This window comes from Nerophis ophidion, linkage group LG04 (assembly GCF_033978795.1).
Source record: "Nerophis ophidion isolate RoL-2023_Sa linkage group LG04, RoL_Noph_v1.0, whole genome shotgun sequence".
NCBI classification, from domain to species: Eukaryota; Metazoa; Chordata; class Actinopteri; order Syngnathiformes; family Syngnathidae; genus Nerophis; species Nerophis ophidion.
The window spans coordinates 34,118,768-34,136,119 of NC_084614.1; the positions used below are offsets into that span (position 1 = coordinate 34,118,768).

A 17,352-nucleotide genomic window follows, 5' to 3' on the forward strand; every position below is an offset into this window, starting at 1 on the left:
CGAGCCTGACTTTCGCGACGGTGGAACGAGATAGTCATGCAAACACAGAGACAAACATTTTCACAAAAACACACGGAAACCTACACAAATACACACACATTCACCAACACACACAGGATCACGGTCAATAAAAGTGGATTGTTTTGTGCAGAATTTTACCGATTGATTGATTGATTGATTGAAACTTTTATTAGTAGATTGCACAGTTCAGTACATATTCCGTCCAATTGACCACTAAATGGTAACAACCGAATAAGTTTTTCAACTTGTTTAAGTCGGGGTCCACGTAAATCAATTCATTGTACCGTGCATCGTTGCTTCCCCTACTGTTTACTACTGCGGTAACTTCTAACAGACTTTTGTGCCATGTTTAATCAAGGAAATATGCTAACAGCTGATCACAGTGATCGAACTCAAATTAATCGCGATCAACGATCACAATCATATAGCCCCATTGACTCCATGATTGTTAGCAGACTTTTTATGTAGTTACTTATTTACAAGTTAGAATAAGAAAGAAACAACAACATATGTGTACATGTCTTATATAGGGATTGTACATGATAGAGAGTACAACTCTTTCTACATGCCATGTCTAATTTGTACGTGATTCCAGAATGAGTGATCTGATAACACGGTCAGAGTACAGAAGCGTTTCTCCAGTGACGTCAATCTCCGGAAATTCGGAGAGGAATATTCAAAATGTCTGACTGAATTTGTGATGCCATTTTGTGACGTTTATAAATGGTATTTTCACATACTTTGCGAATTGTAAATACAATTGGATATGGTTCAATGGATAGAAATAAACACAATTAAGCATATCCAGTCAACTTGTTTTTCTTCTGGTACTTCAAACACCCCAGCCATGATAAGTTACATCAATTCATAAGAATATATGTTTATTTTGACACCACTGAGAACTGCAACCACAATAATGAACAAACCCTGTTTCCATTTGAGTTGGGAAATTGTGTTAGATGTAAATATAAACGGAATTCAATGTTTTGCAAATCCTTTTCAACCCATATCCAATTGAATGCACTACAAAGACAAGATATTTGATGTTCAAACTCATAAACTTTTTTTTTTTTTTTTGCAAATAATAAATAACTTAGAATTTCATGGCTGCAACACGTGCCAAAGTAGTTAGGAAAGGGCATGTTCACCACTGTATTACATCACCTTTTCTTTTAACAACACTCAATAAACGTTTGGGAACTGAGGAAACTAACTGTTGAAGCTTTGAAAGTGGAATTCTTTCCCATTCTTGTTTTATGTAGAGCTTCAGTCGTTCAACAGTACGGGATCTCCGCTGTCGTATTTTACGCTTCATAATGCGCCACACATTTTCCATGGGAGACAGGTCTGGACTGCAGGCGGGCCAGGAAAGTACCCGCACTCTTTTACTACGAAGCCATGCTGTTGTAACACGTGGCTTGGCATTGTCTTGCTGAAATAAGCAGGGGCGTCCATGATAACGTTGCTTGGATGACAACATATGTTGCTCCAAAACCTGTATGGACCTTTCAGCATTAATGGTGCCTTCAAAGATGTGTAAGTTACTCATGCCTTGGGCACTAATACACCACCATACCATCACAGATGCTGGCTGTTGAACTTTGCGCCCTTAACAATCCAAATGGTTATTTTCCTCTTTGTTCTGGAGGACACCACGTCCTCTGTTTCCAAATATAATTTGAAATGTGGACTCGTCAAACTACAAAACACTTTTCCACTTTGCATCAGTCCATTTTAGATGAGCTCGGGGCCAGCGAAGCCGGCGGCGTTTCAGGGTGTTGTTAGTAAATGGGTTTGGCTTTGCATAGTAGAGTTTTAACTTGCACTTACAGATTTAGCGAGCAACTGTAGTTACTGGCAGTGGTTTTATGAAGTGTTCCTGAGCTCATGTGGTGATATCCTTTACACACTGATGTCGGTTTTTGATGCAGTACCGTCTGAGGGATTAAAGGTCCGTAATGTCATCGCTTACGTGCAGTGATTTCTCCGGATTCTCTGAACCTTTTGATGATTTTACGGACGGTAGATGGTGAAATCCCTAAATTCCTTGCAATAGCTTGTTGAGAAATGTTGCTCTAAAACTGTTCGACAATTTGCTTACAAAGTGGCGACCCTCGCCCCATCCTTGTTTGTGAATTACTTAGCATTTCATGTAAGCTGCTTTTATACCCAATCATGGCACCCACCTGTTCCCAATTAGCCTGCACACCTGTGGGATGTTGCATATAAGTGTTTGATAAGCATTTCTCAACTTTATCAGTATTTATTGCCACCTTTCCCAACTTCTTTGTCACATGTTGCTGGCATCAAATTCTAAAGTTAATGATTATATGCGAAAAAAAAATATATATATATATCAAATATGTTGTCTTTTTAGCATATTCAATTGAATATGGGTTGAAAATGATTTGCAAATCATTTTATTCCGTTTATATTTTCATCTAACACAATTTCCCAACTCATATGGAAACGGGGTTTGTACATAAGGCCTGATGTACTAAAGGTTGTGTGTCCTAAACCATGTGCAAACTTGATAGCACACACAAAGCTGATGTACTAAACTTGTGCAGAAAGGAATGTGTCTCTTAAGTGAGTAAAATAACGATTGCAATCCAGTTAGCGTGTCTAAAGGGTTTGTATGTTCTCTATATCCAACATTATGTATTATTCTAAATGATCTTTTTTACACTGTTAGTGAATGAAGCGCACATTTGTAGTTATTTCCCCACATTTCTACACAATAACCCAGCTATGGTAACACTAGTGAGCAGTAGAGAATATGAAGTGAATTTTGATCTAGAACATGTTTTGCTTTATTCATTATTTACATGTTTCTTTCTACTTTATGTTATATATTTTTTTAACATGAGATTTCCAGTTCATTTTATCATCTATTATTACACCCTCACATTGGAAATTTTGTGAATACCTTCCCAATACAATGTAACACAATTCAAAAAGTCTACCAATACAAATATAAAGCTACATTATATTGAGAAGACGTTATAATATTTGCATCTATATGCGTTGGAATGTTTCCAACCCTAAGAAGAGCCATAACGTTATGTTGTAAAGGAATCTAAAAAAAGTCTGTCTTTGTGTCCCATCTGCAGAGGGAAAGGATTCTCAATATCGAGCGAATCTGCAACCTTCTCCGCAGAGTGAGTAATGTCTGTTTTTCCCCTGCAGCTGCTCGATGCCGACACCAGGGGGGCTTCATTTGTCTCTACCTCCATTGGGAGAGCCATGTCGCACACTCCACTTCACTCAGAGACATCACCACAGGCCACTTTCACCGCATGCAGCCCCCGCATGCTAAATTACAACTTGGACATGCTCATATTGTGATCCTATAAAATATGTCTAACATGTCTCCCGCAAAGAGGAGGTTACTTTGAGTCTTTGGCAAGGAAAGTGTATTTAAAAGTCATTTTTCCAACAAGCACAATATGTTCGACATGTATATAGTTTACATGTTTACATTAACAAGTAAATTAGGGACAGTTGTTTGAAATATACTACATACAGTATTAAAATAATACTAAAAAAATCAATGAAAAGATACAGTCAATCATTTGTTGAATGTTGAATTTGCAACATTTGCAACACACTATATAACGTGACCCCAGGATGCAGAGACAAGAGAGGGCAGGTAACAAAGTAGCGTAGCCATAAAACAATGATCCAGCCCACAGGCAAAGAAGCAATCTGATTACAATCACGGTCAGGTAAGATAGCCAGGAAAGGAAAACACACAGGAAGTAAAAACAAGAAAATAAGAGCGCTTGAACGGAAATAACTTGAAGCACAAGTCCAAAACTGTCATGGAGATCAGGACATTGCTCATTGTTTTATTAAAGTAATAATTACATTTGCTGACTTCGGTATTTGCAACTTTTGGAATAAGAGAGAAATAAAATCAGAAATAAACCAACAGATCCACTTAGTGTAGAACTATTAACTATTGTGTTGGCATGTTCAACAGCGGCAGCTGTTTAGAGCAAAAAAAATGGTCTATAAAAAGCTGACAGAACACCACCTGGCCAACGCAGACGAACAAAAGAAAATGTCAGCATCCAGACAAAACACTTAATTTGTGCCAAACCTGAACAAAGTGTGTATTAAATCACTTCATGTAAAGTCAACTGATCAGTGTTGAAAGAAAAGTGGTTTATGCACCAAATATCAACTATTTTAAACCTTATCTAATAAATGACATAACAGACGGACTCAAAATAGCACATAATGCAGTATAAATACAGTAAGTACAGTACTCTGTGTACTCCAAACACAAAAGGCGATACCATCCATGCAGGCTAGCAATATTGTGCCTCACTCCTACTCTTTTCCAATGTTTACATAGTTTAATTGTATTATGAATGGCACAAGAGCAAGCAACAATCCATGAAGTGTTTTACACGTTGATCAGAATGCAACAACACAATTGGTGTCTCGCCATGACAATGTTATTGTTTATATTCTCTGTACCATCAATTAAAAAAAACTTAAGTTGTGATTTAAAGGCTTAAAGATCTTGAATGCATGTCTGTGTGTTGTGTTTAGTTGGTGGTGCCAGAGTATTCAATCCATGGGCTCTTTTGCCTCATGTTCATGTGTGCTGGAGAGTGGGTCACACTTGGCCTAAATATCCCGCTTCTCTTCTACCATCTGTGGAGGTACGGTTCAACACGCTCCCCAAACAGACGTCTTAAAAAGTTATTTTCAAGGCTATTTTATTTCTGTCTCTTTAGGTTTTTCCATCGACCGGCTGATGGGTCAGAGGTCATGTATGATCCTGTAAGTGTGATGAACGCCGACATCCTCAACTACTGCCAGAAGGAGTCCTGGTGTAAGCTGGGCTTTTATCTGCTGTCTTTCTTCTATTATCTCTACAGGTATGTTTAATTGTACAATCTTGGTGGCTGCATTTACACTGCAGGTCTTATGACCGGTTCCAAATAGTGTTTATACCCCATTACATAAGCTTTCAGGACCTACAGTGGTGGTCCAAAGTTTACATACACTTGTAAAGAACATAATGTCATGGCTGTCTTGAGTTTCCAATAATTTCTACAACTCTTATTTTTTTGTTATGGAGTGATTGGAGCACATACTTGTTTGTCACAAAAAACATTCATGAAGTTTGGTTCTTTTATGAATTTATTATCGGTCTACTGAAAATGTGACCAAATCTGCTGGGTCAAAAGTATACATACAGCAATGTTAATATTTGGTTACATGTCCCTTGGCAAGTTTCACTGCAATAAGGAGCTTTTGGTGGTGCATCCACAATTTTCTGGCAAGCTTCTGCTGGCATTTTTGACCACTGCTTTTGACAAAATTGGTGCAGTTCAGCTAAATTTGTTGGCTTTCTGACATGGACTTGTTTCTTCAGCATTGTCCACACCTTTAAGTCAGGACTTTGGGGCAGCCATTCTAAAACATTAATTCCAGCACGATTTAGCCATTCTTTTACCACTTTTGACGTGTGTTTGGGGTCATTGTCCTGTTGGAACACCCAACTGCACCCAAGACCCAACCTCCGGGCTGATGATTTTAGGTTGTACTGAAGAATTTAGAGGTAATCCTCCTTTTTCATTCTCCAATTTACTTTCTGTAAAGCACCAGTCCCATTGGCAGCAAAACAGACAGAGCATAATACTACCACCACCATGCTTGACAGTATGTGTGGTGTTTCTGGGATTAAAGGCCTCACCTTTTCTCCTCCAAACATATTGCTGGGTATTGTTGCCAAACAGCTCGATTTTTGTTTCATCTGACATCACATGGACAAAATAAGACCTTCTGGAGGAAAGTTCTGTGGTCAGATGAAATAAAAATTGAGCTGTTCAGCCACAATACCCATCGCTTTTAATAGCCATGCACAAGCTTGCCAGAAGCTTGTGGATAGCTACTAAAATAACCTTATTACAGTGAAACTTGCAAAGGGACATGTAACCAAATATTAACATTGTTTTATGTATACTTTTGACCCAGCAGATTTGATCACATTCTCAGTAGACCCATTAGAAATTCATAAAAGAACCAAACTTCATGAATGTTTCTTGTGACCAACAAGTATGTGCTCCAATCACTTCATCACAAAAAATAAGAGTTGTAGAAACTATCAGAAACTCAAGACAGCCATGACATTATGTTCTTTACAGGTGTATGTAATTTTTTGACCACAACTGTATACTGTATTTTACTAAACTTGTATTTACTAAACAGAACAGATATAGTGTTTAATTCAATAAAATACTAACGTTACTTCAAAACCTTGATGTGATACGACAAAAAACAAAAACAAATGAAATTAGTTTAATAGAGTTGTTGTCCAAAGTAACAGTCTATTACAAGCAGTCCCAGAGACACCGAGATATGATAGATTCCAATTTCTAAATTCATGCAGTGTGTGGAGATATGAACCTAGTATACATTGTTGAAAAAAAGATCTGGTGCTAAGAATACTTTGTATTGTTTTTATTTTATTTATGTATTTTAAAATTTTTCTTTGTCATGAAAAAGGGACGTTTTTGTCATGAAAAAGGGAGGTTTTTGTGGTTGGTGCACTAATTGTAAGTGTATATTGTGTTTTTTATGTTGATTTAATAAAAAATAAAATAAAAAATAAAACATTTTATTTATTTTTTTTTAAATAAAAATTAAAAATAAAAAATCTTCTGCGGCCCATTACCAATCGGGCCACGGCCCGGTACCGGGCCGCGGCCTCGTGGTTGGGGACCACTGCCTTAAGTCATCCAGCAGCTATACAATTATAAAATTATATGGCTGAATAGACTATATATCTAATATTTTGACATTCCACATATGTGGACAAGCATACGCAGGACGCAGCTGCAGCGCCATAAGCACTTTCTCACAGATGCAAAACAGTGGACGTGAAACAGTTTTGCTTTGAGAAATCACACTGCTTGTGCAAAATAATTATTCTTGTATTTTCTCCACCCAGTATTGTGGGCTTTCTGATGATCAGTATCTATTTTACATATTCATGAAGACAAACAAGTTAAATTTATAGCGCTCTCTATTCTTGCTCACTTAAAAGATGTGATCCTCAGCTATTAAGCTTAGTAGATCAGCTTTGCCTGTGCTATCAAGTCTACATGTGTTTTAATACACACACACTTTTATTACATCAGAGCCCAAGTTGTATGAATAAAATGACATTTTATCTGTCCGTAGCATTGCAAGTTTTCGCAAAATAAAAGCGATATTTCAAAAATTTCGACAAAGTTGTAGGTGTTTCCATTAAAGGTGCCATATGTAGTAATGTGACCAGAAATGGTACTGCAATCACGATCAAAATTATGTAGTCCCCTCCCACTCTCCATGACTGAGGCTGCCAGATACGCAGCCGAATCTGAATCCTACTCCAAGGAACTTCAAATGGCAATCGACGAGTCCTACGCTGTAGTTTTTTCTTTTTATGCTTCTTGCAAGATGTTTTTATTAAGTAATTATGCCACATTTGACTGATGTCCATTAGCCAAATGTATTTGTAAAGTTACGCAGCAATATTTTATTCGGGAGTTGGGACAGATTGTTGGCATTACCCTGCTAAAATGTCTAGTTTGACCGCACGGACCACCAACAAAATATATTATATACAATAATATATATTATATATCGTATAGGCCTACTTTGATGGCAAGCTAAGGCATATCGACTTACAGGCTAACGGGCATATATTTCCTCCTATATGTCGATGTGTCACTGACCGGGCTAGCATGCTAAGCATTCGTTGCACAAACATACTAGCTTTGTTAGACAAGGTCATAGACTGTATTGGATAATATAGTTTACACACTAAATGTCCAATAACATTTATAACAAGTAATAAGAATTAGTAAATGCCTTACTCACTTATCTAGGAGAAAATTGGCAAGTTTGGCATCAGATGAAAAAATATTCTCCGCCTTCAATTGTCTCCATCTTTCAAAGGCATCCCCGAGACAAATCCTCGTTTTATTCCTGGCTTTGTCTTGAATAAGTTGAGAATGGTAACGAGGCCTTTTACATTTACGAAAGTCTGACATGTTTAGTAACTTTACCAGTGGCAGTAGTCAGACGAAGAGAGCGGTGCGTAACTGGCAAACTGGATGTGACACATTCGCAGACTTTGTAATTGGTCAAACGGTGGAGGGCGGGGCATCGAAATAAAAACAACAAGATTTCGGGACCGTAAATCTAATTTGAGCACTAATTCTCGTAATATCTCATCCCTCAAGACTACACTTTGAGAAAGAAATTGCAGCCACCGCTGTTGCCGTGATGTCAATTAAAGACTAAAGCAACGGGTGATTGAGAAGCTGGACGATCAAAAAAATCAAATAATAATAATAATTATAATTCAAAAAATAAATAAAGCTTTGTGCAACAGGTAATGCAGTTTATTATCTAATAATATATCACAGTTATAATCAAGACAGTAGTCATTTTCTTCTTGACAGACATTATTAGAGATCACACTGTCCAAAAGCTAAAAAAGGACTGGTGGAAGTGGACTGTAACAGGTCAAATAGTTGACTAAATAAACGCAAGCAAAGCCACCAGAGAGATATCTGTATTGAGTGTCTTGGACCAAGCAGTGTAAATGCAGCCTTGATCCATTTTCATTTATGTGGTAAAGTAAATTAACCATCTATTTGTGTCCATTCTTCTTTTGCTAATACAGCATGGTCTATTCCCTGGTGAGCTTCTAACAAGCTCATGCTGAGACCGAGGTACAACATCCAAAAGGAAAGAACCTTCCCACCAGTGGCTTGGGTTTTTCAAGGTCGTTTTTTTGGAATACGAAACAAAAACAACAAAAAACCCAGTCTGAGTGCCATTGTGAATGTAAAAGGTGTTTATATTGCTTCATGTCAAACACTGCTGTGACACAAATGGACAAAAGGTATGAATGAAGGATGTGAAAGGTGTGTGCTGCCTTTGACGCCTGATTACAAAACTCACTGAAGGGCTGGAGTAATGCCATGCTGCTCTTAGTGATCCAGTCGCCCAACTCACTGTGATTCTCCAAACACTTAACATGGGCTGGAACACAAAACTATAAGTCTGTAACGTTTGACTTTGAAATAGCTATTTGCTATTATCGTGTATATTTTACAAAAAATAGACACCTCTAATATTCAACCACTGTTTTTCTGTAGAGTTTCAGGTACATGAGTGTAAAGAGGATGGGACGTTAAAACCCCCCACTAAAAACGCGGACAGGAATATAACAGATCGGTGCGTGCACAGACACTTTCAACCAAGATGGGGGAAAAAACTTTGACCATCAGGTTCATCACAATCATATTCACATTGTAATAATGATAATAATAATAATAATAATAATGATAATAATAATAATAATAATAATAATAATAATAATAATAATGTCGAAGTCTCCATGCGGATATCCTTAAGTGTGTTTTTAGCCGTAAGGACATTTTGTGTGCTAATTATAGCTAGAAGAGAGTGATTTGCTCATAGATTCAATGCCAAATGTTTGTACCTGAAAAGTGAAAACAATAAAAATGAGCTTTGAAAAAAGCCAGCAGGCTGTGTATAGGTTTTCACTTTCTTCAAGACGATATCTATCATTGGTGCAATGGTTTTCTTAAAGGAAAACAAGGAGATAGAAGAACAAAATTAACTATGGTCTGTATTTTTTGTGTGCAGAAAAAGCCTTATTTTCGGTGTTGTTTAATCATTAGCATCGATGCTAGCCATTTTAGCACAGCGACATTGCTCAGATCCGTAATAAGGCATAGAGCTCTTATGTATGAGAAGCAATTTAAAACGCCACTCTTGCAATGTAGAAAGTTTGATAATGTGTCTGTGTAAAAACAGTTAGGTAGGTTGGTTTACATCAACAAGCCATCTATGTCAACCAAATCAAGTCCGGGTCCACCGTGTTATTTTTATGACTAAAAAGTGCCCACTTATGTCGACATTGGCTGCTTTTGTCGACGTAAAATGTGAGACCCAAAGGGTCATTTCTATGAAAATCAAGTCTGTTTGTGTCGACTTGTAGTACAGTATTGTTAGAGCGGACCAATGATACATTTAATCTATTTTGACTTATAGATGTTCTCACATTGTTGGATACTCATGTTAAACAGAGCTAAAGTTGGCGTGAGCTTGCACGCAGTTTTGGATGCCTCTGTTAGCGAGGGTTTTCAGTCTGGCAAAGTGGACATGTTTATTTGGAGATAAAGTCAAGCTCTCAGTACCTAACGTTGTGACCGGGTGAATCTGTAAGGTTGATTTTTGACTATATCTGTAAAACAAAAGTAGTGAAGACTTCTTGATGTACGTCGAACAGTGTACATTTTAAAAAGATCAATGATGATACTCGCAGAGAAGGTGGGGCGTGGTTTCATTTGCAATAGACAATGTGTATTGAATATGCTTTGGTGTGAATTTTGCGTACATTTTGCCCCACTGTCATTTTTGTAACCCTTTATCTAAGTCTCTCTTAAATAAATCTTCATTTGTGTAAGCGTTCCATCCATCCATCCATCTTCTTCCGCTTATCGGAGGTCTGGTCGCGGGGGCAACAGCCTAAGAAGTGGCTGGGGAGAGGGAAGTCTGGGTTTCCCTGCTTAGGCTGATGCCCCCGTGACCCGACCTCGGATAAGCGGAAGAAGACGGATGGATGGATGGATGGAACGGTTCCACAAATGAAGATTTATTTAAGAGAGACTTTAAATAAAGGGTTACAAAAATGACAGTGGAGCAAAATGTACGCAAAATTCATACCAAAGCATATTCAATACACATGGTCTAGACCAGTGGTTCTCAACCTTTTTCAGTGACCCTGTGAAACATTTTTTAATTCAAGTACCCCCTAATCAGAGCAAAGCATATTTAGTTGAAAAAAAGAGATAAATAAGTAAAATACAGCACTATGTCATCAGTTTCTGATTTCCTAAATTGTATAACAGTGCAAAATAATGCTCATCTGTAGTGGTCTTTCTTGAACTATTTGGGAAAAAAAGATATAAAAATAACCAATAACGTGTTGAAAAATAAACAAGTGATTCAAATATAAATAAAGATTTCTACACATAGAAGTATTCATCAACTTAAAGTGCCCTCTTTGGGGAGTGTTATAGAGATCCATCTGGATTCATGAACTTAATTCTAAACATTTCTTAACAAAAAAAAGAACTCTTGAACATAAATATTTATGGAACATGTCCACAAAAAATCTAGCAGTCAACAATGAATTGTTGACAGAATTGTTGCATTTCTTTTCACAGTTTATGAACTTACATTCATATTTTGTTGAAGTATTATTCAATAAATGTATTTATAAAGGATTTTTGAATTGTTGCTATTTTTAGGATATTTAAAAAAAAAAATCTCACGTACCCCTTGGCATACCTTCAAGTACCCCCAGGGGTACGCGTACCCCCATTTGAGAACCACTGGTCTAGACCACAAGGAAGTGTTATAAATTGTAGATTAAAATCATCATAGGTCCACTTTAACTTCCTCAGTGCGAAACGACAACAGCAACATAACTACTGGAAATACATCAAATGTGCACATCGCGCAAAGTAAACTTCAAAATTACAGGATTTTGTGAGGTTGCGCGGCTCCAAATTTAATTCTGCGCATCGTGCACCTACTTCCTCACTTCTTGGTTTCCATTGACGGAGAGGTGTATTTGTCACGTCTCTCATTGTTTTAGTTGTATCCACTCGTGAGCAGTATAGGGTGGAAACAGGCACTCAGCAAAAATACATTTGACTATTTTTTCCATGCTCGTTATATATGTAAAGAGTAATTTCACAAGTCTGGATAATGCGATCAGACATGCATTAGTTGTTGCTTAAAAGACCAATCCTTTGCTCATTTGCTCTTGTTTATTAGTTGGAAATATTCGTAGACATACTGCTCCTGCTGCGTTATTGTGACTTGAATAGCAGTAGAAATACAGAGATTCAGGGGCCTGACTACAATGTGGTTCAGACAAAAGTGTTCGACAGCTCGGACAGGAAAAACCGTCAGACGTAGTCGGTCAAGATAGTTCATGTTACAATTTACCGCTCCTAGACATTCACACTATAATATGACTCAAATATTTATTGTAAAATAAAGTGTACGAAAGTCATGTTTTTAATAGACAGTAATACAAGGAATAAGGACTGGAACCAGAAAAAATGCAAATCAACAATGGCTATGTTTACATGAACAATAATCATCTTTTTCTAAATGAAAGCACTGTTGGAATTGTGGTGTCCGCATGAAATGTTTACGTGATACAGCAGATGTGTGTCCAAGTCCTTTTCTGACAATTCCTTCCTTTTGTTGAATATTGGAATACAGAGGTACCTCAACTTAAAGGGGATCTGCACTATTTTCTGTATTTTGCCTATACTTCACAATCATTATGAAAGCAATGACGACGGATGGATTTTTTTTTTAATGCATTCAAAAAATCTAAATAAAGGTAAATAAATGTCTACTCATTGCGCAGCCAATCGGAGCTCCACTATTCCACCCATAAAATCAAATAAATAATTCTGACAATCCATTTACATTTCTTGACTTCAGCATTGACCAAGTATTTGTGATATTGTTATAACAAGCGCTAACGCAGACAAACTATTTGTAGCAACGAGGTCCTTTAGGACCTGAAACTAGCGAGAACGACACAAAAAGCGCTTGTTTCCCCATTTCTCTGCGAAGATTATGAGTCATTCTTTATCTAAACGGGAATACATGAACATCCCAGAAGTTGACATCCTAATGACAGCAGACATTGTACAGTTAGTGATGTTTTGTTCGCTCTCATAAAGTCTGCAGTGAGTAGAAATATTAAATGTTATTAGTAATGTGCCCGTAACTACATTATATATACACTTACATCATGTATATAAAACACTAATGCAGTGGTTCTCAGCCATTTTTCAGTGATGTACCCCCTGTGAACATTTTTTTAATTCAAGTACCCCTTAATCATAGCAAAGCATTTTTGGTTGAAAAAAAAGAGATAAAGAAGTAAAATACAGCACTATGTCATCAGTTTCTGATTTATTAAATTGTATAACAGTGCAAAATATTGCTCATTTGTAGTGGTCCTTCTTGAACTATTTGGAAAATAAGATGTAAAAATAACAAAACATTTGTTGAAAACATTTTAAAACAAGTAATTCAAACATAAATAAAGATTTCTACACATAGAAGTATTCATCGACTTAAAATGCCCTCTTTGGGGATTGTAATAGAGATCCATCTGGATTCATTAACTTAATTCTAAACATTTTTTTCACAAAAAAAGAAATCTTTAACATCAATATTTATCAATCAATCAATCAATGTTTACTTATATAGCCCTAAATCACTAGTGTCTCAAAGGGCTGCACAAACCACCACGACATCCTCGGTAGGCCCACATAAGGGCAAGGAAAACTCACACCCAGTGGGACATCGGTGACAATAATGATCCAGTGGGACGTCTGTGACAATAATGATTATGAGAACCTTAGAGAGGAGGAAAGCAATGGATGTCGAGCGGGTCTAACATGATACTGTGAAAGTTCAATCCACAATGGATCCAACACAGTCGCGAGAGTCCAGTCCAAAGCGGGTCCAACTCAGCAGCGAGAGTCCCGTTCACAGCGGAGCCAGCAGGAAACCATCCCAAGCGGAGGCGGATCAGCAGCGCAGAGATGTCGAGGCGGATCAGCAGCGCAGAGATGTCCCCAGCCGATACACAGGCAAGCAGTACATGGCCACCGGATCGGACCGGACCCCCTCCACATCTCCACAAAAAAATCTAGCTGTCAACACTGAATATTGCATTGTTGCATTTCTTTTCACAGTTTATGAACTTACATTCATAATTTGTTGAAGTATTATTCAATAAATATACTTATAAATTATTTTTGAATTGTTGCTATTTTTGAACATTTTTTTAAATTCTCACGTACCCCTTGGCATACCTTCAAGTACCCCCATTTGAGAGCCACTGCACTAATGGATGTGTTTGGATGTTTTTTAAGGGGCTTTATAGGCAGAATCGAACGTCTGCCATAGGCTCCATTGTAAGTGGACTTTTGATGGAATGTATTTAATATTTAGAACGCATTAAAAAAAATCAATCCGTCGTCATGTCTTTCATAATGATTGTGAACAATAGGCAAAATTAAAAAATAAAATTGCTGTTCCCCTTTAAGAGTGCCCCAACACAAGTGTTTTGAAATTATAGATGTTTCTCTGTGAATTGTTATGCTTCAAGTTACAGGCAAAAATTGGTGTAGTAAAAGTTACAGTAAATCTCACAAGAGCTGCCAAAAACATCTGGTCTTACTAGCTAGCAATAGCTTACTGGTAGTTGTCTCAAAAAAACTTTGTTTTACAACCATGGGAAAGAAGAACATGAGTGCTGAGAGGAAGTTTAAAAATTAAAAAAAAATAAAAATAAAAATCAAAAACATGACAAGAGTGTTGTGCCAATTTGGTGAAGCAATTCGAGCGTATCACTGCTGGTTTGCACTAAAGCAGTATGAGTGTTATACTAGATCAGGGGTCGGCAACCCAAAATGTTGAAAGAGCCATATTGGACTAAATACACAAAAACAAATCTGTCTCAAGCCGCAAAAAATTAGAAGCCATATTACATACAGATAGTGTGTCATTAGATATACATTGAATTATGAGGTTTTAAAGGAAACTATATGAGCTCAAATAAACCTACAAATGAGGCATAATGATGCAATATGTACATATAGCTAGCCCAAATAGCATGTTAGCATCCATTAGCTTGCAGTCATGCAGTGACCAAATATGTTTGATTAGCACTCCACACAAGTCAATAACATCAGAAAAAATTCACCTTTGTGCATTCATGCACAACGTTAAAGGTTTGGTGGACAAAATGAGACGGAAAAAGAAGTGGCATAAAACACGTCTTAGAAAGTCGGAGAAAGTTATACATGTAAACAAACTACGGTGAGTTCAAGGACCGCTAAAATTAGTAGGACAAAACCATGCTCGCCAAATAGTCAAATCAGTGAAGCATGTTTAGTATAAACAGTGTGCTCTATAACAATTAGGGAGGTTTGTGTCATGTTTTTCCTCCTACAGAAAACCATATTAAAACAAAAAATGATTTTTTTTCCCCTCATCAGTTTCCATTTTTCATATATTTTTGAAAAAGCTCCAGAGAGCCACTAGGGCGGCGCAAAAGATTGTTGCCAAACCCCGTACTAGCCAATAATGTTAAAGTAGAATTGTACTTTTTTGGAATTTTGCCTATCATTCACAATCATTATGAAATACTTGACACACTGATTTTTTTTAAGCATTCTAAATATTAAATAAACGTAAATAAAAGTCCACATACAACAGAGTCAATGTCAAGTCTATGCTGCCCATAAAATCCAATAAAAATTATCATTCAACAATACTCAATTTACATTTGGTGACATGAACAATAACCAAGTATTAGTGATATTGTAATTATAAGCGCTAACGCTGACAAACTATTTTTAGCGCCGCTAGAAATAGTTGTGTACAATTTCGACATGATTAATTAGGTAGGTGTTTCCTCACTTATTTGCTCCCTGGGAGTTTATTGTAGATCATAAATCATGCCTCTCACCTAGAAAGTAAATGGCTGAGGACGTACTCCGACAAGTTGGTACACTAGCGAGAACCACAAGAAAAGACACTAGGTCCCCCCGCTTCCTTGCGAGAATTATGAGACATTCTTCATCTAATTGGGAATATATGAACATCTTAGCAGTCAGCATCCTAATGACAGCAGACATTGTACAGTAAGTTATGTTTTCTTATGTTTGTGGGCTCTCATAAAGTCTGCAATGAGTAATAATCAGTGATGAAGAAAAAAAGGCAAACGTAATGCTTTTTTGAAATTAGTGCGCCGCGTATGCTTAAAATCATCTAAATACGTAAATATTAAATGTTATTATAAATGTGCTCGTTACGACATTACATATATACTTACATTATGTACTGTATATACAACCTCAATGGAGGTGTTCAGATGTTTCTTTTAAGGGCTTTAAAGCTCAGTTGGTAGAGCGGCCGTGCCAGCAACTTGAGGGTTGCAGGTTCAATCCCCGCTTCTGCCATCCTAATCACTGCCGTTGTGTCCTTGGGCAAGACACTTTACCCACCTGCTCCCAGTGCCACCGACACTGGTTTGAATGTAACTTAGATATTGGGTTTCACTATGTGAAGCGCTTTGAGTCACTGGAGAAAAAGCGCTATATAAATATAATTCACTTCACTTTATAGGCAGAATAGTGCAGCTACCATAGACTCCATGAGTTGTCTTTTGTCTATTGAGAATGCATGAAAATAAAAAAATAAAAAATAAATTATGTCTCTTATAATAACTATGAACAAAAGGCAAAATTCCAAAAAAATGTGCAGTTCCCCATTAATATCTAAACAATTTCCCATGACAATATGGAAAAGCTGTCGGTGTGTTTGATGGAGAAGCAGTTAGGACGTACCGAAGAAGTCCACTCTATAAGGTAAATTATTTACATTAATATTACATTACTTCATAAATGTAATTATTTACACTACATTTTATGTTTATTGGTTTTATACACCGTTTCTCATCTAAAAAAAATATTTTTAAAGGGCATGTTACATGTTAAAACTGTGCCGTTTTGGATGTGGAGCAAGCACAATTGATTTTAATTAATTTCAAAGTGCGATGCTGATTTGAGATACAAGCGTTTTTAGTTAAGAGCGCCGTCACAGAAGCAATTAAGCCCGTAAGTGGAGGTACTAATGTATTGACGTTCATGCAAATGTGGCCATTGTGTGCACAACAAAAACAATATGTCCATTTTTGTAATTGTATATCTTTGTTTTGCATGACTTCACCTCAATTCCCCTGATTTTCATAAGAGCACATCAAAATATATTACTGTCCTCATCTAAAAAAACAAACCGATGAAGCAACTACACACATGTTTTGGAGACAATATTAGACACGTTTGAGATCCAAAACAAGAGCCATTACAAGGATATTTATTTTCTTGTGCAAGAGTGGACATACCAATTCAGTCCTAAAAATGCTGAGTCAGGACAATCACCACTAAGCACACAAAGACCGCCATATTTCGGTTCAATGTGTGTACTATTTAATCAAACATTTGGGAAAGTGGAAATTTCAAGCATATCTATTTGTAATTGTCTTTTTTACATTTCTCATGATTGTACGCTTTAGACAGTTTAGTAGACAACTCTAGATATCAGGTTACACTAATGACATACAGTTCATATACAGCAATTATGTATTCTAATAAAAAACTTCCAAAAAAG

At 36.9% G+C, this 17,352-nt stretch overlaps 1 protein-coding gene across 1 annotated transcript in view; it reads left to right on the forward strand.

Annotated features, from left to right (window-relative positions):
* cnih2 (cornichon family AMPA receptor auxiliary protein 2) overlaps positions 1-17,352 on the forward strand; it is a 45,593-nt gene extending 28,241 nt beyond the window's left edge. Inside the window, exons 4-7 of the mRNA XM_061897896.1 lie at positions 3,135-3,182; positions 4,585-4,697; positions 4,773-4,916; positions 8,720-17,352. Of these exons, the coding sequence (XP_061753880.1) occupies positions 3,135-3,182; positions 4,585-4,697; positions 4,773-4,916; positions 8,720-8,747 (333 nt within the window). The 3' untranslated portion in view covers positions 8,748-17,352. The remainder of the gene's footprint in view (positions 1-3,134; positions 3,183-4,584; positions 4,698-4,772; positions 4,917-8,719) is intronic.